Genomic DNA, 23,431 nt, shown 5'->3' with positions numbered 1-23,431 from the left:
TATTGGAACATGACCTATTGATGAAGTATTAGAGGAACTGAAGCAAAAAATAGTTGCAGCTAATATAAGAAGATACAGTGCACACCTTGAACAGTACAAGCCACATCCGATGTTTTGCACAAATCAGCATCAATACTTCACCACCTCCTCTGGGTTACCTTCACCACCTCCAATCGAGTATGCAGCCTCCCATTTCTATGTAAAGAAAATACACTTAAAGTTTGGTAAAACCTATGGGACAACCCTAAGATGCACAATAATAAGGCAAAGTGGATTGAACAAATTATGAATGAATCTTCCTTATATTTTTCCTTGGACAGAGGAGAAGGATACACAGTAATATAATTGGATTTTGCAAAGGTTTTTGATAGAGTACCTCATGATAAGTTGACGGTCAAACTAGAGCAGATGAGGTTGGATATTAGACTAGTGCATTGGATTGGAGACTGGCTATCTGATAGGTATTAACAAGTTGTGCATGGGGGGGGGAGCAATATCAAGGAAAAGGAAAGTCACTAGTGGAGTGCCTCAGGGGTCTGTTTTAGGGCCATTACTGTTTAACTTGTATATTAATGATATTGGTGAAGATTTGGATGTAGATAATCAGTTGTTTGCAGATGATGCAAAAGTTGGAACGAACCATGAAGAGTAGTGAAGATGTTGTGGCCTTACAGGAAGATGTGAATAAATTGAGTGATTGAGCATGGAAATGGGGATGCGAGTTCAAAGTTGCAAAATGTAAGGTTTTAAAATTTAGAAAAAAAAGATAGGATGCAGAATTTATGCTTGGTGAGGCTATATTGTTGGAGGTGGAGGAAATAAGAGATCTGGGGTGATAGTGGATAAGGATCTGAAATTTAGGGGACACATAGACAAAATTGTGAAGACAACACAAAGGCTTCTGGGAATGATGCGGAGTACACTGGCATGTAGAAGTAGGGAGATTTTTGTTCCATTGTATAAGGCTTTGATTAGGCCACACATGGACTATTGTGCCCAGATTTGGTCACCTGGTTTTCAGAAGGATGAAGAGATGTTGGAAAGGGTCCAAAGGCGACTGACTAAGGTAGTTTCTGACCTCTGGAATGTGAGTATGAGGAAAGATTGAGAAGATGTAATTTGGAGAGTCTGGTGGACAGGAGGAAGAGGGGGAGATATGATAGAGACCTACAAGTTGGTAAAGGGTTGTTATAGGATCAGTGGTGGAGAAGTTCTACAGAAAATAGTGGGAGATCAGGGGAGAACCAGAGGTCATCCCTGGAAACTGTATAAAGAGGGTGTGAGAGGCAGGTTTTATTCGTGCAGAGTTGTGAATGATTGGAATGCCTTGCTTCAGAGTGTGGTGTCTGCAAGGAGTTTGAGTGTGTTTAAGACATGGTATGATGAACTGTGTGTGTGTGTGTGTGATAAAAGGACCTCCCAGATGAGTCTGACTCCATGAGGTCTTGGGGTAATAATAATAATCTCAAGAACGAAAAATGGGCCGAATGAAAATAACAACTGAAATGGTTCAAAAGCAAGCTAAAAGGATAAAAAATTGATCAACACTTGGGAAAGATGAATTACATGGCTACTGGTTGAAATATCTGACAGGCTTACACGAAAGACTTGCTAACCAATTTAACAATGTTTTAGAAGGACAAAGCAAAAAAGAGTGGCTCACAGCAATCAAAACGTTTTTGATCATAAAGGATAAAGAAAAAGGTTCAAAGCCAGAAAACATCCGAACAATAACCTGCCTGCCAACAACTTTTAAGCTACTCACAGACATACTAGCTGACAATATATATATACAGCTATCTTAAAGCAAATTCTCTTTTTCCAATTGAACAAAAAAGGTAGCAGCAAAAATTTGAGAGGCACAAAAGACCAATTGCTGATTGACAAAATGATTCTGAAAAATTGCAAACATAGAAAAACCAACTTTCATAACCTTCATACTCATAATGCTTCTCAACCTCTCCCTGACCCTTGGTGATACTAATTTTGTATGAACCCTGTATACTCTTAGCAAATAATCCCTTTAAATGTCCAACACCATATCCATTCAAATGAATCCATCAGCTTTAACCCATTCTAACTTCCCTTTAAATTCATTCCATATGTGAACACTCTTTACCTGACAATTCAGCCAACTTCTTGTTATTTCAGGTGATTTCCTTTGTTCTGTTTTCACATGATTGTTACATTTTCTGTGATTTCTTTTGTACTACTATTTCTCAGTAATTTCTTTTGTATCATTTCTCTGTGAGTTTTTTATTATTGCAATTTTTTTTGGTCTATTTCTGGTGATTTAATTTGTCCTGTTTCCTGTGATTTCTTTTATTTCTTGTGACTTTTCTATGTTCTGTTTCCCATGATTTCTTTATTTATCAATGGCATGCTAGCTGACAGTTTCTTTTGTTCTGTTTTCTGCAATTTCTATGGTGTTAATTCTGCAATTTCTTTTGTTTCATGTCACTGGAATGCAGAGGTTAATATTTTTACCCTAAATTCATTATAGCAAATCTTGCATTATAAAACTATCTTTAGGGGATTGGCAATAGTGATCATCTACAAGTCTGGTTGTCCTAGTGGTTAGTGTATCTGCTCTCCAGCCAAAAGGTTGTGGGTTCAAAGCCTGCTGTGGGCATGGATGTTTGTGGTTGTCTGTGGAAATTCCAGTGGTGGTGGGCAGTAGATGGCATTGGTAGAGTTGGTGGAGACAGAGAGTTTTTGAGTAGGTGCCCTCCCTCACTGAGGCTTTGGACTCCCCAGAGGCATCATGTAATAATAATAATAATAATAATATTTTCAGGTACTCCAGGCATAGGTTTGTAGGTTCAGGTGATGTAGATTATATTAAATATTAATTTCAAAAATGAGCACTAATTTTTGATGAAACACATCTTCATTTGCACCACAAAAAATTTTAATTTTTATCAATTTTTTAACTTAAAGATTTTTGAATCCAAAAATCAGTTACTTACTTAAAAATTTGATTGATACGAGACTTTGGCATCGAAAACTTCAAAAATACACGTATAAAACGAATCATAATCAGAGGCCTGGGAGCACGTAGAATAGACAAATAAGAAAATTTTGGCACTACTTGGGTAATTTCAAATACCTGAAATATAAAATCCACCATGAATTATGAAACTCCATTAAATTTTTGTCTAAAAAATTATATTAATGGAAAGTACTATGCAGTAAAGTATAGATATTTGTATAAATTTATTTAAATAGCTCAACATAAAGCAGCAAACAACAAAAATAACATGATAACCACAGTAATAAACTTTAATGAAAAGCACAGATATTTGTAATGATTCTTCACTAGACCACAGGGTTCCAATCCCTTACATTTCTGACATCTCTGAACCCCTATTGGTAGAATTCTGAAAAAAGTTTCATGTTAATAACACAAATTTTCCTATCTACAAAATTTCTCATGTGTTACCACCTACAAAAGACAAATACTGTCATCTCTATCTTTAGCTGGTGTTTACCAGATCCCTTATCAATATAATTTTTAAATAATTTGGGCAGTAGGCTGTGACATGGGGGAGGGGGGGGGGAATTAATGAACATCAGTACTACACTGAATACCTGAAACTTCAAAAGTCTGGTCTGGTACAGTATAGTATTGCTGCTAAACATTGTATCCTGTAGGATGAAACTTGTCTTCTCCATAGAAACAGTTTTAAATATGAATTATTTTTCAGGGAAAGCTGTGAACCCTTTCACACCAGCATCACCTGAAATGGAATGATTGTCTTTCTCTCTTCCAAAAGTTTGGGGGATTCTCATCTCATGTAAGTATCAAAATACCACACACACTGACAATGTACTTTTATTTTCGATACAAATTATTTGTGCTTTACATTAAAGATTATTACTGTGGTTATTGTGTTATTTTCCTTGTTTGATCATCATGCCAGCAGTACCTGTAAAGACAAAACAGTTTATAACACACACACACACACAAATATGCCTTAAGCTTGGGAGAAGCAAATGAAGTATCTGCTAAGAGGAAATATTTGGACTTTTCAGATTAGAAAGGTAGCAACTTAGTATTTAAAAAAACTTAAAAATATAAAAGTTTGGTAAAGAAATCTATTGTTTATCCAATCCATCAATTATCAGAATTTACAAGTTCTGATAGTTGAAATGTTGGATAATTAAAGTACATCTGGTAGATGATGCTCTACCAGAAATTGATTGACCTGCAAGGCCTAACCAAAGGTCAGTTATTATTATTATTATTCAGGCTTCCATGGAGTCAAAAGACTCATCGTGGGAGGTCCTTTCTAGGAAACACAGTCTTTCATACCACTCCTTGAACTCATTGATCATTCTTGCTCTCACCACTCTATCAGGCAATGCATTCCAAAGTTCAACCACCCTCCATGCAAAGAAACCACTCCTCACCCTCTTGCTCACAGCTTCCTTTCGTAACTTCCAAGGATGGCCCCGGTCATCGCTCCTTCCTGCTGTTCCACCAAGCGAAAAACTCCCCAGTGTCAACCCTGTAACTACCTCTCAACAACTTAAAAGTCTCAATCATATCATCTCTCCCTCTTCTATCTACCAAACTCTTCAGTCCACATTCCTTCAGCCGATCCTCATAACAACTTTACAACGAGTTGCCCCAGTCCTGAAAATACTTCAGGCGCAAACTTTGTTTGCTTACTTGGATAAAGGATTAAACCAAATATATAATTAGTAGCCAAGTGAAAAAAACTTCCATCAACTTATCTCTAATCAGAGAATTTTAATAATAAGGTGTGACACCTTTTGGTAACTGGTATAGGTAAATATGACTACTCCATTAATTCCACCTTAGTATCACCACCTCTGGGTCTGGCTCCCACTAATAAGACCTCAATAAAGGTTGAAACCGGTCTGGGTAGCGGCCCTTCCCTTAATGCATAGCATTATACATGTCTGAAAGAAGATGTGCTTTGCATTATGGGAGATACTAAGGCAAGTGATGAGAACTTATACCACCTTTACCACGAGCTGCCCCAGTCCAGAAAATAATTCAGGCACAAACTTTGTTTCCTTAGACTTGGATAAAGGATTAAACCAAATATATAATTGGTAGCACTGTACAGTCCTGAAACCATCTTTATTATCTACCACTGTACCCTTTACAGTTAATTTATCCCCTTCAAATCCTGGGGACCAAATTTAAGAACAATAGTCTAAGTGTGGTCTGATCAGGGTCTTATACAATGCGATGTTAACTCTTTTATCTGTGCAGGTCAGCTTCCTTCTCAGTATTACAGCAATCCTCTGGGCTACCTTCATCACCTTCAATCGAGTATGCAGCCTCCCATTGATCGCAAACTTCAAGACTACATTTTGCTGCATTAAACCGACATCCCCATTCATTTGACCATCTGTCTAGTTATGTACCATAAAGGTTGAATAAACAGTAGATTACTGTGTGTGTATGTATCAGTGGCGACTTGTACATAAGCACTGCGACACTGCAGCACCCCAAGGAAAAAATGAAAAAATTTAATTTTGTTTGTGCTTATAAATAATAACAATACTTACAACATTATATAAATGCAATACAACATGTTAAAGGTTACAGCTTATGTTTCGACATTGATTGAATAGTTAATAATTGGAATTGTTCGATTAATACTTTAAATTACAAAACAAAGGCACTGCGATCTAACGCAGTTTTGGAATTATCATATTCAGTAAGTTGCAGCTAGACTCGCCAATATTGGTTTGCACTTGTCACTGCACATAACAAGTGAGTCCGACGCTGCTCATTGAGCAGTGTCGGATTCACTTGTTAATTAAAATATATAATTATTTATTTATTATAGATACAAGGCTGAATTATGACAAGTGTCACTGTTGAAAACATGAAAAGAATTATATTTTATCAATTATCGTTTCGCAAATTACAAATTTTAATGAAAAAGTTATTGAAAAATTTTGTCAAAGCAAAAATAGAAGAATGGATTTTATTTTTAAATAATATTTCTAATGAGGCAAATTTTTTGAAGATGTAAATTTACTTATTAATAAATTGGTTACTGATTAGGAAAAAATGAATTATTTTTCTTATTTTGTATATGCAGCACATCCACTTTAAATTTTCACCGGCCGCCAATGGTGTGTGTATATATATATAAGGTTGAATAAACAGTAGATTACTGTGTGTGTGTGTGCATATATGTGCACATATATATATATATATATATGTACTGAGGTCGATCTACTCAGTTGTTAAACATATTTTTTAAAAGAATTGAATGACATAAACAGAGAGTAAAGAAAAAAGGTTTAATGGTATCACACAACTAGTTTCGGCTTTTTACAGCCTTCTTCAGGTGTTTTCATAAAAGAAAAGAAAAAACATTGAACATTGAAGATAAAAACTGTGAACAGCACAGGAAAGTCACTATATATATTTATCATGAAAACGTTGTAGTTAACGTATTCAAAGCTGTTCCTTCATTGGCAACATTGTTAGGTGAGTGCATGCGTATAGCATCTCGTGAGTGCCAGTATGTGATCACAGCAGAATGACAGTCTGGGAGGTTGTAGCTTAAATTATTATTTAAATGTACAGGGCTGAGGATGATTTCTCTAGATTCTACAATTTTTCTCTACAATTCGTCATGGCAATGGAAAATGTTGTTAGATCTATCCCAAAGGATTATATGACTATGGTTTTGATCATCAGAATCAGCAGAAAAAAAGGATATGGCTGGATAAAGCACTGGCACATGTTCTCTTGTAAGTGATGTCCCTCCTGTGCTCCTCCATATGCAATTCAATAGAATTATCCATCTGGCAAAAGTAAGAAATGTCACAGTCACACCATATCTTGTATACACCGGGATATTTTAGATTGTGATGGCTAGGCTTTGGACAGATCTTAGGAAGCGGAGTGAATAAAGTTCTAATGTTATATTTTTTTGAGAACCTCGGCTAATTTTTGAGAGACTGAGCTTATGTATGGTATAGATATATTGCCTTTAACATTATTCATTTCTTCAGTATGGCGACTAGGAGGATTAAAAAGGTATTTTTTAGTAATTTTTTGAGAATAACCATTAAGTCTGAAAGTAGATCTAAGAAAATTGATTTCTTTATGAAGTTCATCTAGTTCATCAAGAAGAGAGTGAGCTCTATGTCCCAAAGCAGAAATAATTCCAAGTTTCTGAGGACGGAAATAATGGGACTGACGATGGAGATATCTAATGGTATGTGTAGGTTTTCTATACATCGAAATTTTAAGTTTTTCAGAAGAATGGGTCAGTTTCACGTCCAAGAAAGGCAGGGAACCATTAGTTTCAAATTCAGTCATAAATTGGATATTCGGGTGTTGATTATTGAGATGTTCAAGGAAATCCAGGAGAGAATCATGTCCATGGCTCCAAATGAGGAAAATGTCGTCCACATATCGTTTCCAAATTCTAGGTGCTAAGGAAAAGGAAGAGATAACTTTAACTTCAAAATCTTCCAGATACATGTTATTCCATTGCTAGACCATGATTTTGTTTGTAGATGGTGTCCTGAAATCTAAAGTATCCAGACTTGATGCAATGAGTAAGTAAGGCTAACATTTTTTTTAGAGATGACTGATGACAATCCCAACTTACAAAATCACCAATCAGATCATCATAAAATAACTCTCAGAGAGACCTTCAAGATAGGAACATGGAACATCAGAGGACTCCTGCAACCTGGGAAACTAGACATAATACAGAATGAAATGGAAGACAATAAGATACTAATCTTAGGGTTGGCTGAAACTCACTGGAAAGAACGTGGTCATTTTACAACACATAAGGGAAACAAGGTGTTTTTCCCTGGTTCAGACCATAACAGTGAAAAGGGAGTTGCCATCATTGTTAATAAAAACATAAGTAAAGCAGTTAAAAGGATACAACCCAGTCAGTGACAGAATCATAACAGTAAGATTACACCCAAACCCAATTCCAACAACACTGATACAAGTTTATGCACCACATCAAATGCAGAAGATGAAGTAAGTGAGGAATTCTACAAAGACCCAAATGAAACTATGGATACAATACCAAGAAAGGATATTTCAATAGTTCTAGGAGACTTCAATGCTAATGTGGTATTCAATGCACATGATGATCACTTAAATGGAATCATTGGAAAATACGGACTGGGAATTAGAAAAGAACCAGGAGAAAAAACTATTGGAGTTCTGCATTTTAAGGGAAATTAGCAATCACTAACACTATGTACAAACAGCACAAGAGGAGACAATACACATGGGTAGCACCTGGGAATCGATGTAAGAATCAAATTGACTACATTTTAATTGACAGAAGATGGAGGACACTAATCAATAACACCAAAACACTGCCAGGTGCAGACTGTGGATCAGACCATCAATTATTAATCTCTAATTTAAAGATCCATCTGAAAGCAAACAAGAATAACAGCATCAAAAGATATGACTTTTCACAAATGGACAACAAATTTACAATGGACACTGAGTCAGAGCTCAAGAAACAAAAAAAACACACCTCAGGAACAAAGCATTGATCATATTGGACACACCTAAAACAAACCATTGCAAAATCTGCAGCCAAAAACATAGCAATAAAAAAGAAGAATGGTAGTCCATGGATTACAAAAGAAACCCTAGAACTAATTGAAAAAAGGAAACAAATTAAAACAACAGATTGGCAAAACCCAAATTACCTGAACCTGAATAAAGCTATTAAGAAATCTTGACAAAAAGATACAGATAGCTATATCCAAAACATCTGTAAAGAAATAGAAAGACACTCCAACTCTAATGATACAACAGATTTATTTAAAAGGTTAAGGATATAACCAAAACTTAATATAATTGCAGAGGAAAAACAGCAAGATCTTAAATGACACTAATCACATAGCCAGAAGATGGAAAGAGTATTGCGCCAAGCTTTACAAGGACCCAGCTATTCAACAAGAAGACGAAGGAGCTATGGAAAACATGGAAACGGAACCGGAGATCCTCAAAAGTGAAGTAGAACAAGCAATCAAAAAATTAAGGAAAAACAAAGCCCCAGGTCCTAATTCAATACCAGCTGAAATGCTGAAAAACCTTGGAGAGAGAATGCAGTCAACTGGATACATGATTTATGCAACAAAATCTAGAAGACTGGAAGATGGCCAAATGGCTGGACTAGTTCTAGCATTATCCCAATCTACAAAAAAAAAAAAAAAAAAAAAAAAAAAAAAAAAAGCAATCACAACAACTGTAAAAACTACAGCACCATTGCCCTTATCTCACATACCAGCAAGATTTTACTACACATTATTAAGGAGAGATTACAAAGTTTTATAGACCATCAGATCTCCGAAGAACAAGCAGGATTCAGAAAAGGTCGAGGGACTAGAGATCATATATCTAACATCAGACAAATAATCAAAAAAGCAAGGGAATTCAACTTAAGCCTTTATCTATGCTTTATAGATTACTCCAAGGCCTTTGACTGCATGATGTGGGATGTCTTATGGGATATCATGCAAGAATCAGGAAAACCAAACCATCTAATAACCCTCATAAAGAACTTATATCAAGGAAATCAAGCAACAGTAAGAATTGAAAACTCATTGTTCCCTGCATTCCAATTTGAAAAAGGATCAAGACAAGGATGCATACTCTCACCATTACTATTCAACCTTTACAGCAAAACTATAATAAAAAGATCTCTAGAAAAGTGGAATGGAGGCATTAAATTAGGCGGCCGAACAATCACTAACCTATGATATGCAGATGATACAGTGATAATAGCAACAAGCGAACAGGAATTAAAATCCATCTAAAATCAATTAGAATGGGAAAGCTTAAGCCACGGTTTACAAATAAATCAAGATAAAGCCAAAATAATGATTTTAAACAATGCAGAAGAGATAGATATAGAAGGAATTGAAATTGTCAACCATTTCAACTACCTTGGAGTGATAATAACAAAAAAAGATGGATATAAAAAAGAGATAAAAAGAATAGCACTAGCTAAGAAAGCGATGACTGATTTTTTTTTTATCTTTCTCTATGCTTCTGAGTCAATGACAATGACAAAATATGACAGAAGAAGAATTGAGGCATTCGAGCTCTGGTGCTGGAGAAGATTGTTAAGAGTGTCTTGGACAGAAAAGCAAACAAACAAAAGTATCCTAGAAAAACTGACTATCCACACAAGACTGATAAACATAACTGAAAAGAGAATACTGCAATATTTTCGACACATATGTAGAAGGGAAGGCAACTGCCTGGAAAAAATAATCATCCAGGGTAAACCGTGTAGGAAAAGAAAAAGAGGAACCCCCCCTCCCAACAGGTGGATTGACCAAATATCAAGAATCACTGGACTTAACTAGAACAAGCAATAAAAGAAGCACAGGGGAGAAAGAAATGGTGAAGCATCATCGGGAAGGTCACGAGTCCTCAGACATGAGGAGATCCAAGAGAGAGAAAGAGAGACAAAGCATCATGGGGTAACTGTGGTACTGAGGAAAGTTCAGTCAAGAGCTCTTCTTGATTATAATCCCATTAATGACAAAACATTTTGTATTAGACTTACAGATAATCCTGTGTGTCAATCATTGTAGTTTATGTATCCGAAAAGACAGGCCTGCTGAAGGGAGTGAGGAGTTCTACAAAACCCTACTTGCCAAGAAGGGATGTATTTTTCATTGGGGACTTGAATGGAAAAGTGGGTCATGTTAGGTTTGGGTCAATGTAACACCCATGATGAAAGACTGTTGGAATTTGCTCATGCTTATGCTAACTTGGACCTATACTTCGACATCTAGCATTGATATATCAAAGCACCAGACTGATTAGATCCTGGCTCTCCAATGGTGGAATACAAGCATCTTTTATGTACCTAGTTATGCAGAAGCAGACGTAGACTATGGTACTGACCATCAGCTAGTAAAAGACAAAGTAATACTGAAACTCCAAAACATTCTAATTCAGATCCATCCCACAAGACTGGATGTCAGAGTAATCCCTAATGGGTTCACAGAAGAAATATCAACATGGTTGGATGATCTTTTTGAGACTAGTAAGAAGAACTCACCTGAAATGCTGTGGGAAGGGTCCCAAGGTTATAACAGAGAATACAGCCAAGAAGTGACTAGGCCTAATTAGAAGATCAAGAGGCCTATGAATATCAGATTCAACATGGGATCTGACCAAATGGATGTGGTTGGAGAAACAAAGAGACAGAAGGATTGAAGAATATAAAAGATTACATACAGAAGTCAGAGAAGACAGGACAAGGAAAAATTTTATGCTAATAAATATGAAGAGAGAGAATTCCAGATGAAGAGGCACAATTATAAAAGGATGTGTTGTTTAGTTCATGACCTAAAGCACACATTTAAGCCCAAGCTGAATGTCATAAAAGATAGTGTAAAAATAATCATAATTAAAATTCTGAATATTTTTATGAATTGTTTATGTTAAAATGTTTATTAGTTTTAGTTTCATAATACACATTGTTGGCACTTGTGATGTGCCCGTTATGGAAATTGTTTTGTCAAAAGTGATATGTAAAGAAGTTAAAAAATTGATGTACTTACCAGATTTGATATTTGTATTACTTACAGGAATTTTATTGTAGTTTAAAAATATTAAGTTTTGTGTTTTTATGAAGACATTCTCTCTTGTTGCTAATGGAGACAACGTGTCAGCCATTATTTATACCTAACTTCTAGCTTACCAGTTTCATGGAGTGCGCATGCTCGCCGAGAAGTTTGGTGTGTGATTGACAGCTGACAAGTTTGGTATCGAAGCAACAGGAGAGTAAACAAGGATAGCATTCGGAAGGAATTTTGAACACAGGCCAGCAGATATTTAGATTCTGAGGAACTTGAGTTTTGTTATGTGACAGTCGGAGGAAAATTAATAGTATATTCCGAAAAGGGAATCGTGGAACTATGAAGTTTCAAAGTGGAATAAATATTTATAAATAAAAGAAAATATTGTTATAGGCATTTTAAAAGGAATATTGGAGGAAACACTAATTGAAATAATTATAGTAGGTTCCGAAAAGGAAATCGTAGAGCTGTAAGTTTTTTTAATTGGAAGAGTTAAGACTGTCAATAAGCATTGTGAATAAAAGAAGAATTTGCTATTTATGTTCTAAAGGAATGTTCGAGAAAACTCTGATTAGGAAGGTTCATCTGTATTAAGGATGCCGGATCTGACTATTATGGCAGGAATTTGATGATGATGACATAAGTGATGAGAAAGGATCCTGTAAAAATGAAGAATACTGTTTTTGTTTTATTAAATGTGTTTATTTTGTATTTTGGTCTTGAATCAATGATTATTTGGATTGTGAAAGAAAGAGTTAAGGTCATGGCACCAATTGGAGTGAACCCTTGTGCATATAATAATATGTAGGTATACTTAGAATTAAAAAAATAATTGTTAGAAACAGAGATCATCTCTATGGTAGGATTAATATTAAGATAATATCTATGAATACTCTCTCTATATAAAAATCAACAAATTATTAACAATAGGAATGAAGCAGCACTAACAGAAGAACTGGAAATCAAAAACAGACAGAAAGAGTACAGAAGAGAAACTGTACAGCAGAGAAAATAAGAAAAATTTGGAAGAGCCCTCTCACCAGGAAAATTCCAATTTGGAACCTCCTTTACATAGGCATGAAGTTGAAGGAACAATTATTATTATTATTTGATACCTCCAGGGAGTCCTAAGACTCATCGAGGGAGGGCACCTACTCTGCAACTCTCCGTCTCAACTCATCCACAAACCACCTCATCTACACCAACGCCCTCTACTGTCCACCATCACCACTATTATTTTCACAGAATCACAAACATCCATGCCCATGGTGGGATTTGAACCCGCAGCCTTTTGGTTGAAGAGCGGATACGCTAACCACTCGGCCAACCAGGCAGGCAACTAAACAACAAAAAAACAACACCCAAACAACAATAAGGCTCTGGGTGCAGGTGGAATCCCATCTGAGTTAATTAAGGCCATAGGGGGGATGGACAAGAAGGGATGTGTGTAGGATTGCAAAAACTATAGAACTATTAGCTTAATCTCTCATGCAAGCAAGATTTTATTAAAGATCATTCTAAATAGGATTGAGGCCAAAGTTAAACAGAGATGCCTGAAGAACAAGCAGATTTTAGGAAAGGAAAGGCCACCAGAGATCAGATCCTTTGCCTTAGACAAATCATTGAAAACTATAAAGAATTTAGAATCCCTATAGTAATATGTTTCACAGACTACTCCAAAGCTTTGACTGTGTTCAGCAATTGAAATTGTGGGAGGTAATGAAATTTATGGGTTTTCCTCAACCCATTATCAGGTTGATGATTAACTTGTACAGTGAGCAAAAAGCCACAGTAAGAATAGGTGTTAGATTAACTAATTAGCTTCAGGTCGACATAGTAGTTGGGTAAGGATGCCTACTTTCTCCTCACCTGTTTAGTATCTATGCTGAGGACATCATGCACGAAGTATTGGATGATCTTAACACAGGAATTACGATACGCAGCAGATTGACTGTATCATCAGTGTACCTCAGTTTACTGAGGTACACTGATGATACAGTACACTTCAGATTACTTCTTTGTAATAATGGAAGAACTAGGATGAATCCTTAACAAAGTTAATGAGATCAGTAAGAACTGAAGATTCAACTCAATCCTAGCAAGACAAAGATTATGGTTCTCAAAGTAAATACAGACAGGGAAGCTTCTGAGAAACAAGTGTACCTTAATGGAGAATGAATTGAGGAAGTCAGCAAGTTTGAGTACCTGGGATCCATTATTAATGTGAAGAATTACTGCTCAGAAGATGTCAGAAGATTAGGAATGACTAAAATAACAGTCAAAGACTTGTCTAAAATCTGGAAGGATGGGAACAAAGTTCGGAAATTTGGATGAAGCTGTTTCTCCAACAGCAACTTAAGGACTTGGAACTTAAAGAAGTCTGACAGGAAAAGGATAGCTGCTTTTGATATGTGCTGTTATAGAATACTGTTGAGGATATCATATACTGAAAGTGGACAAATGGATGGGTGCTAGAAAAGATCAGCAGAACTTTAAGGCTCCTTAACGATCTTGACAGAAGAGAGCTGAAATACTTTGGACACATTGAAAAATGGAAGGAGGACTTCTCAAAACAGTAATAGAAGGTAAAGTTCCTGGGAAAAAGGAAGGCATAGATCTTCAATGAGATGGATGGATGGATGGATGGATGCTGCGTTTGGAATGGCTGATCTTCAGAGAGTTGAAGCCTCCAGAAAAGAATATGACAGGATCACCTGGTGAGTACTGGTGTGGAACATCACCAAGAAAAGGAGTGACCATACAGAATCTCATGATGTGATATGAGCAATAGATGGATGAACAATAAAATTCATAAGAGTCAAGTGTTGCATTTTTTTTAATAAGATCATTTCAATTCATCATATCATCATCATCAAATTCCTGCCATGTACCCTCAGGGGCATACAGGATATAATAGTACTACATGAAAAATTTACATCGTTACTAACTTCCGATCTACAATTTTCTTCTGATTCAGTCTGTTACTTGTCAAGACTCCAATATTATCAGATCTTATATTTCTATCAGATCTTATATTTCTATGGCATAAGGCCCTTTATGCCATATCAATCAACCTATATCTTGGTCTTCCTCTGGGTCATTTTCCTGCCAACCTGGCAGAGAACACTTCTTTTGCTAATCTTTCCTCACCCATTCTGTTTAAGTCACCATACCACCTCAGATTAGTCTGCTAATGCATTCCTGGATGCTGACAATGTCAAGTTCTTTCCTAATATCCTTGTTTTTAATATGATATTGCCATTGATGCCATCTGTTCATGCCTCTAATCTTTCTCAGGACTCTCATATCTGCAGTCCCTAGTCTTTGGTCAAGTGTTTTACTTCTGACCCAGCTCTTAGATTCATAAGTTAAAACTGGTTTGAACACTATCTTGTATACAGCTAATTTAGTGTTCCGACTAATTTCTCTCTTATTCCATATGAATTTATTCAATTGATTTCCTACCATACCAGCTTTGTTGATTATGTTGTCTCTTTCCATATTTAATTTACCATCTTCACTAAAAATCGTGCCTAAGTAGCTGAAATGTTTTACTTGTTCCACAGGTTCTCTGTTCACAACACAGTTGACATTTTCAATGATTCTGCCAATTTTCATTGTCTTTGTCTTTTTATTGCTGACCTTCATACCATATCTATTACAACAGTTATTCAATTTAGTCAGGGAATATTGCAGACTTGTACCGGATTTATTTAGAAGTATAACATCACCTGCATAAAGCAAAGAGTAGACATGAACATCTCCAATTTTGATTTCATGTTTAATACCACTTTCCTTCATAATGTGATCCATATAGATAATGAATAACAGAGGGCATAATGTACATCCTTGTCTCACACCAGATTTAACATTAAACCATCTTCCTGTACTTCCTTCAATTCTAACTGTTGACTTACAACCTAGAATAATAACAGCCAAACTTCAAGCAAAAGAAAAAGGTCAAACAATTAAAATAATCCAAATATATGTACTAGACAGTAACCATTCAGAGGAAGAAATAGAAAATTTCTATGAAGAACTACAACAGGAAATGGATAATCCCAAAAATAGAGAACTCGTGATAGTGATGGGAGATTTTAATGCTAAAATAGGACAGTTCACAGCAGACAAAAAAGATGTGATGGGGAAATTTGGATACGGAGAGCTTAACGACAGAGGAGAACAATTACTCCACTTCTGTAAAGCAAACGATCTAATGATTACAAACATATTGTTCTATCAACGCCCTAATAATAAATATACATGGACATCCCCAGATGGTAATATAAAGAACTGCATAGACTATATCATCATAAACAAACAATGGAAAAGATCAGTAAATAATGTACGAACATTAAGAAGTTTTGATTTTGACACTGACCACGAAATATTAACTGCCAAAGTGAAAATAAAATTCAACAGGAAAAATAATATCAGAAAAGAAGAAAACATCAACCTATCAAAACTAAAAGATAGCTCAAGCAGAAGTCGATTTTTAGAACAGATGTGCTTGAAATTAAAACCCTCCATCTTACAGAACAGCGGAAAATTCTGGGAAGAAGGAAAAGAAACAGTGTTATCAATTGCAAAAGACACTCTAGGTTCCAAACCCAAAATAAACAAACGGTGGATAACCCAAGAAATCATAGCTACCATAGAAGAGAAAAGAGAGGCCAAGATACTTGTAAACCAACAAAACAATGAAGAGAATAGAGAAAAATACAGAGCACTAAAAAATAAAGTTGATAACCTATGCAAAAAAGCCAAAGAAAAATGGTTAGAAGAAAAAGCTAAGAAATGCCAAGAAGCATACCAACAAAACAACTTAAAAGTCTTCCATGATACTGTAAGAGAAATTACAAAGGAATTCTTAGCAAAAGCAGTAACAATGATAAACAACAAGATGACTGAAACTGGGAATATTGAATATATAAGAAAAATCTGGTCAAACCATTTTAAGACTATCTTCCACCAAGGAAACAAAACTACAATGCCAACAATAGAAGAAAATAATGATCACCCAAAAATTTTACAAGAAGAAGTTAGATACACAATAAAACAGATGAAAAACAATAAAGCACCAGGCATTGATACTATCCCTACTGAACTGTGGTCATATGGAGGCAGCATATCAATAGAATATTTAACAATCCTATTCAATAAAATACTACAAACAGGAGAGATCCCAGATGACTGGAGAACTGGAAAGATCATCCCAATATACAAGAAAGGAGACAAAAGAGACTGCAGAAATTACAGACCAATCAATTTACTCCCTCACACCTATAAAATATTCATAAGAATTATACAAAATAGATTAAAAAACACCTACGAAGAAATGATAGGCATAGAACAAGCTGGTTTCCGAGGAAACTATTCAACAATAGACCAAATTTTCACATTGCACCAACTAGCAGAACTCAGCTGGGAAGACCATAAAGAACTATATTGTTGTTTTGTGGACTTTAAACAAGCTTTCGATAACATCAACAGAGAAATCCTTCTCAAAATTTTACTAGAAAAAGCAATAGACAAATATATAATACAGTTTCTGATAAAATATTACTCTAAGACAAATGCAATAATTAAGAAGGACACACTCACAACAGAACCCATAGAGATCCAAAAAGGAGTAATGCAAGGATGCCCATTATCCCCATGCCTATTCAACATATATATAGAAGAAGTTGTAAAGAAAGCAATAGACAATGAGCCTGGAATCAATGTCAACGGTTTAAACATAAATAATATCAAATATGCAGATGATCTCGTCCTTCTTGCAAGAACCTCCAAATGAACTACAAAAGTTGATCAACAAGCTAAATGAAACCTGTAAAACATATGACATGACAATAAATATACAAAAGACAAAAGTGATGAAAATAGGGAAGAACAGAACTACCATCTCAGCCACCCTAAACGGAGAATAATTAGAACAAGTAGACAACTTCATATACCTTAGATCAAAACTAACAGAAACAATAGATGAACTCAAAACAATCAAACACAGAATAGCGATAGGATGGACCACCATGGGAAAATTACAGAAAATCTGGAAAACAAACAAGATATCTAAACAAGCCAAAATCAAATTATATGAAGCGATAATTATACCAACAGTCATCTATGGAGCAGAAGTGTGGACAGTTAAAAAAAGAGAGGAGAAAAAACTGCTAGCATTTGAAATGAAATGCTTAAGAAAAATAAATAGAACAAGTTGGATAGAAAAGAAAACAAACATCACAGTCAGACAAGAACTATTGTATAAAAAGACAATAATAGAAAAAATTAGAAAACAACAACTGAGATGGTTTGGACACACTGTACGCATGGATGCAGACAGACTTCCTAACATCCTAATCAATACTTTTCCAACTGAAAAAAGAAGACCTGGAAGACCAAGAATTACCTGGCTGAAATTAATAAAGAACATCTCGGGATGCAGAACATATAAGGAACTTTTTCGAACAGCAAGGAATAGAGAAGACTGGAAGATCCTGCTCAAGAGAAGACTCAACCCGTCTTAGACGGAAGAGAAGAAGAAGAAGAAAGACTTACAACTCAAATAAAGACTAAGTATTGCTTGTTATAATGCCCCATTGACACCATATAACTGTAGACTTTTGAATAGCTTTTCTCTTGGCACCTTGTCATATGCCTTTTCAGGTCAGGTCTCTATTTGGAATCTGGAATCAGCCCAAATAGAGATCTGACAGTCTCTATTTGGGCTGAATCCAGCTTGTTCTTCACCAAGATTTTTCTTCCACAATTCTTCTCAACCATTTCTCAAGTATACTTGCATAAATCTTACCAGGAACACTCAGTAGGGAAATCATCATCATCATCATCATCATCATATGTATCAAGGATTTAGGCCTAGTATGGCCTGTTCCGGCCTTAGAAGTCATCGTTGAATCGTTTAAGAGGACGTCCTGGTTTTCTTTTTCCTTAATGGCTTGTACTTTAAGGCTTGTTTTGGTAATCTTTCTGTTTTCATTCAAAGAATGAAAACAGAAAGATTTTCATTCTATGTTTCATTCTATGTTTATATTTTTTAATTTTTTCAATTACTGGTTCTTGGTTTAATTCTTTCATAATATCTTCATTTCTTTTGTGATCAAATAGGGTATACTTTGCAGTTTTTCTCGTAAACTTCATTTCTGCTGTTGTTAATCTTTGTTTGTCTTTTTGTTTTATTGTCCAGATTTTGCTTCCATACATTAAGACCGGTAGGGCGAATGTATTGTATACTTTTAGCCTGGTTTGTTTTTGAACTAGGTTTGGTTTAAATATAGAGTTAATTACTCCTATTATTTTTAAATATTTTGCAATTTTTATGTTTATATCTTTTTCATTTTCATAAGTGATCATACATCCTAGGTAGTTAAATGAATTCACCTGTTCTAAGATCTTGTTATTAAATACTATTTTAGTTCTTGCTGGATCTTGTCCTTTAAAGGCCATAGTTTTTGATTTTTCCATTGATATTATCATACCGTAATCTTTGGATATCTCATTTAGATTTAAAATAGCTTTCTGTAAGTTATCTTCAGAATTTGTAATTATTATTTGGTCGTCTGCAAAGAGGAGAGTGTTTAAGTTAACTGTAGGTGAAAGTTTAATTCCTTGATGTAAATTTTTACTCCATTTTATTATTATTTCATTTAAGTAGATATTAAAAAGAGTTGCTGAGAGGGGACATCTCTGTCAGACCCCTTGGTTTATCTCTCTTGTTTATGATAGCTCATGATTTAATCTTATTTGTATTTGATTATTTTCATATATACTTGTGACAGCTTTTAGGATATTATTTGGTATTTGTCTTTCTTTTAATATGTTAAATAATATGTTTCTTTTAACTTTGTCAAATGCTTTTTCAAAGTCAATAAATGCAATATGTGTTTCTAAGTTATATTCTCTTCTTTTCTCTATTATTAATTTTAGGCAGAAGGCTGGGTCTATACATGATCGTCCTTTTCTAAATCCATTTTGTACCTCTAGAATAAAGTTTTCGGAATATTTCATTAGTTTGTTATTTAAGATTCTACTGTATATTTTGTAACATGAATTTAGTATACTGATACCTCTATAGTTTTTAGGGTCGTCTCTATTACCTTTCTTAAAGATAGGAATCACAATTGCTTTTTTCCATTCTATTGGGGGGATACCAGTTGAGTAAATTTTATTTAAAAATAATAAGAGTCTTCCTTTGAATCTTGTTCCTGCGTATTTATATAGTTCTGAACCTAGCTTATCTTCTCCAGGTGTTTTTCCGTTTCTTGTTTCTTTCAGGCTGATTTCTAATTCTATCAGTAGGGAAATACTCCCCCCGTAATTCCCACATTCAGTTTTATTTCCCTTTTTATATATCGGTACTATGAGAGCTCTACTCCAATCATCGGGAATTCGTCCCTCTATCCAGGCCTTCTGAACTATGAGGTGCAGCCACTGTAAGACTTTTATACCAACATACTCCAGCATTTCTGGTCGAATATCATCTACTCCTGCTGCCTTTCCATATTTCAAGCCTTTGATGGCATTTTCCACTTCAAGTATGGATATGTATTCCTGCCTGTGTGCCTGATGAGTGTTTTTTATCACTGTGCTATCACTGCTTGTTTCATTTAGCAATTTTTCGAAGTAATTACTCCAAACTTCAAGGATATCTTTTTCTCCCATTTTCATGTCACCTTTATCATCTCTAAAGAAATGGAGCTAATTGAGGAAATAGATAAGTACCAGATCGACATAATAGGAGTGACTGAAACAAAAAAGACAAACACTGGTGAGATCTTTCTGAGCAATAAATACAAATTGTTATATTCAGGCAATGTATTGCTTGAATGGCAGGCAGTCTCAAGTAGAGTAATGTGGGCAAAAATCAGAATGGGGAACTGGACAATGAGACTTATTTGTGCCTATGGTCCCACAGAAGGTTGTACTAAGGTAGAATTGGAGGAATTTTTTGAGGCTTTAGAGAAAGCAACTGACACAATGAAAAAGGAAAAGTTGGTCCTTGTTTGAGGATCTTAATAGCAGAGTAAGAAATGATTGTCAGACATACAAAAATATTTTGAGGAAATTTGGAGAAAAGAGCAAAGCTAATAATAATGGCAAATACCTGTTGGATTTCTGCTCAGGACATGGACTGGTTATTACTAACACCATTTTCCAACATAAAAATGTGCACAAATTCACATGGGGAGAAGAGGCAAAGAATAAGAAAAGTCTCATTGACTATGTCATTGTTGATAGTGTTGTTTTCTCCTTGGTTCAGGACTCCAGAGTGTACAGAGGATTTGAAATTGGAAGTGATCACTATTTAGTCTTGAGCAGGATAAAATTGAATTTCATATTGAAAAGAAGAACATATAAGAAAGTTTTAAAGTGAATAAAAGTTGAGCAGCTCTCAGATGTGAACTGTCAAAGATTATTGAAGAAAAAATGAATGGGTTTGAGAACAGGAACCAAACCTTGGAGATTCAGTGGCAAGCCTTGAAGAAAACCCTGATTGATTCAGTCAGAGAGGCATGTGATGAGGTTGTCTGCAAGGATAGAAAAATCAGAACTGCATGGTGGACACAGTAAGTTAAAGAGGCAGTGAAGGAAAAGAATAAAGCATATCAAAAATTCCTGGCAAATAAGTCAACTTGTGCTATTAGAGAATACAGAGACAAACATAAGAAAGCAAAACACTGCGTAAAACTAGCTAAACAAAAGTCATGAAAGTCTTTGGTAAGAACATAGAAAATAAATATCAAGAAGGTGGTAAGATATTCATGTCTAAGCTACTTGTATACAGAGGCTAAAGACTTCACATCACTTGCCTTAGTAAAGCATGAACATATTTCACATGCAAAACATTGTTTTGCTTCCTTGGGTAAAGGATTAAAACCAAGTATATAATTTTTTGGTATCTTTAATCTTTATTTCTGCATGTCAAGGTCTTCCTTATTATTGCCACAGTCCAGTATCATGATCTCACAACTTGTACAATGCAAACCCTGCAACAGTTTTAAAAAAGCATCAAAGTCGAGCAACTTTCAGATGTGAGAGGTTGAGTGAAATATACAATTATTATTGAAGAAAAAATGCAAAAGTTTGAAAACAGGAATCAAACCTTGCAAACTCATTGCAGACTCTGAAGTAACCATTGATTGACTGATTCAGGCAAGTGAAGCATGTTTGCCTGCAAAGATAGAAAAATCAGAATTTCATGATGAATTCAGCAAGTTTAAGAGCCATTAATAGAAAAGGAGAAACTGTGCCTAAAGTTCCTAGCAAGTAAGGCATCATATGTTCTGAGAGAATACAGAGAAAAATGTAAGAAAGTGATGAAATGTAGTCAAGTTTGTAAACAAAGGTCTTGGGAAGACTTGTTTAGCTAGTAAAATAAACAAACAGACATCAAGAAGGTGGCAAAATGTTCTGGAATATATTGAATAAGTTCAGAAATGAAAGAAAGAGTATTCTAAAAGAAAGCAAAGGTGATAAATGTGACATGAAAACTGAATATGATAATAATAATAATTATTATCATTAGCAGTAGTAGTAGTGTGATAAGTGATACTGAAGCTTCTGCATATAACATTAACAATTACCAGTTTTACACATTATGTAGACCGTAGGAAAGAAGAGGCAGCATTATCCTGTTAGTGAATGAAAAGCACAGTGTGACCAAAATCATAACTACTTTCAAACATACAGAAGCATTACTCTTGGAAATCACAACTAATGACTGACACAATCACAAATACATGATAAACAAAATATACGACTCCCAGATACAAATTTTGGGGATCTGTATATTTGCTCAGCTTCCTTCAAGAATTAGAAACATGGTTAAATTACATCAATAATCACAGAACAGATAAACTCATCCTAATACGCGCTCGACCATGGTGCTCCAACCACTAACACATATCTTAACATATTAAGCCAGTACAACATAAACCAGACCACAAACTCCCCATCAAGAGAAGAAATACTTAACGATTCACTGACACAATCATGAATAGATCATGTCAGCATATAAGCTCTTGTTAACACGTACATGGCATCAGTAATCACTCCACTAAACTCACTGACCACTGCTTTATTGCAACTTTACTCCACAATACCACCTTTATGTCCCCTCCACATGCTATAAAATCCCACAAGATAAACTACACTCTACTATCATAGTAAAAAGCATCACTGATAATCTTATAAAAACACAGACTGGAACAGACTACTGTCCGACCAAAGAAGCAAGAGCTGTCATTGGAAGACTGCCAAGAAGAATTAATTCATGTTGAAGGAGAGAAAAAAAATAAGGCGATGTACGAATTGGTCACCAACATGCGAAATCACGTGCTTTATACATAAAATTTTCCACCTGTTATACAAGCAAAATAGTTACCACTCTAAAATCAACAATGATCACAAAAGAGAAGTTAATTTTCCGACGTGTAATAATAAACAACTCATCCCACAATACAGATTGATTACCCTATTATCAAAATGGATTCTCCTTCTTCTGACATGTGCAGAAGTGTCGAAGGGTCTTGCATCTGTGGGCATACAGCACTTAACATAAATGATCCAATAACTTTATATGACAGCCTTAAATTCCTGTTTACATAAATATATAGAACTGTAACAAAACACTCAATAAACAGGAGACAAGCACAATAAATGAGGATATCCTTAAAGCATTGCAATATAAGGCATTCTATGGAAGAGAGTAAAAAGGACATCCAACAACATTCACCTGCAAACATTATACAAAAACGCAGAAACCAACTAGCAACTAAAATTCGGAGTGCAAAAAGACACTACTAAATTCAGAAATTTG

At 35.1% G+C, this 23,431-nt stretch overlaps 1 protein-coding gene across 1 annotated transcript in view; it reads right to left on the bottom strand.

Moving 5' to 3' along the window:
• The window catches only part of na (sodium leak channel non-selective protein na), a 1,005,813-nt gene that overhangs the window by 812,150 nt on the left and 170,232 nt on the right, over positions 1–23,431 (bottom strand). Inside the window, exon 7 of the mRNA XM_090411658.1 lies at positions 2,970–3,109. Coding sequence (XP_090267784.1) covers positions 2,970–3,109 — 140 coding nt within the window. The remainder of the gene's footprint in view (positions 1–2,969; positions 3,110–23,431) is intronic.

Source organism: Typopeltis vanoorti, chromosome 21, assembly GCF_054136105.1.
Source record: "Typopeltis vanoorti isolate ZY-2024b chromosome 21, IOZ_Tvanoo_1.0, whole genome shotgun sequence".
NCBI lineage: Eukaryota > Metazoa > Arthropoda > Arachnida > Uropygi > Thelyphonidae > Typopeltis > Typopeltis vanoorti.
Note: the sequence above shows the minus strand (reverse complement) of the source record. Positions and strands in the feature narration are given on the sequence as shown.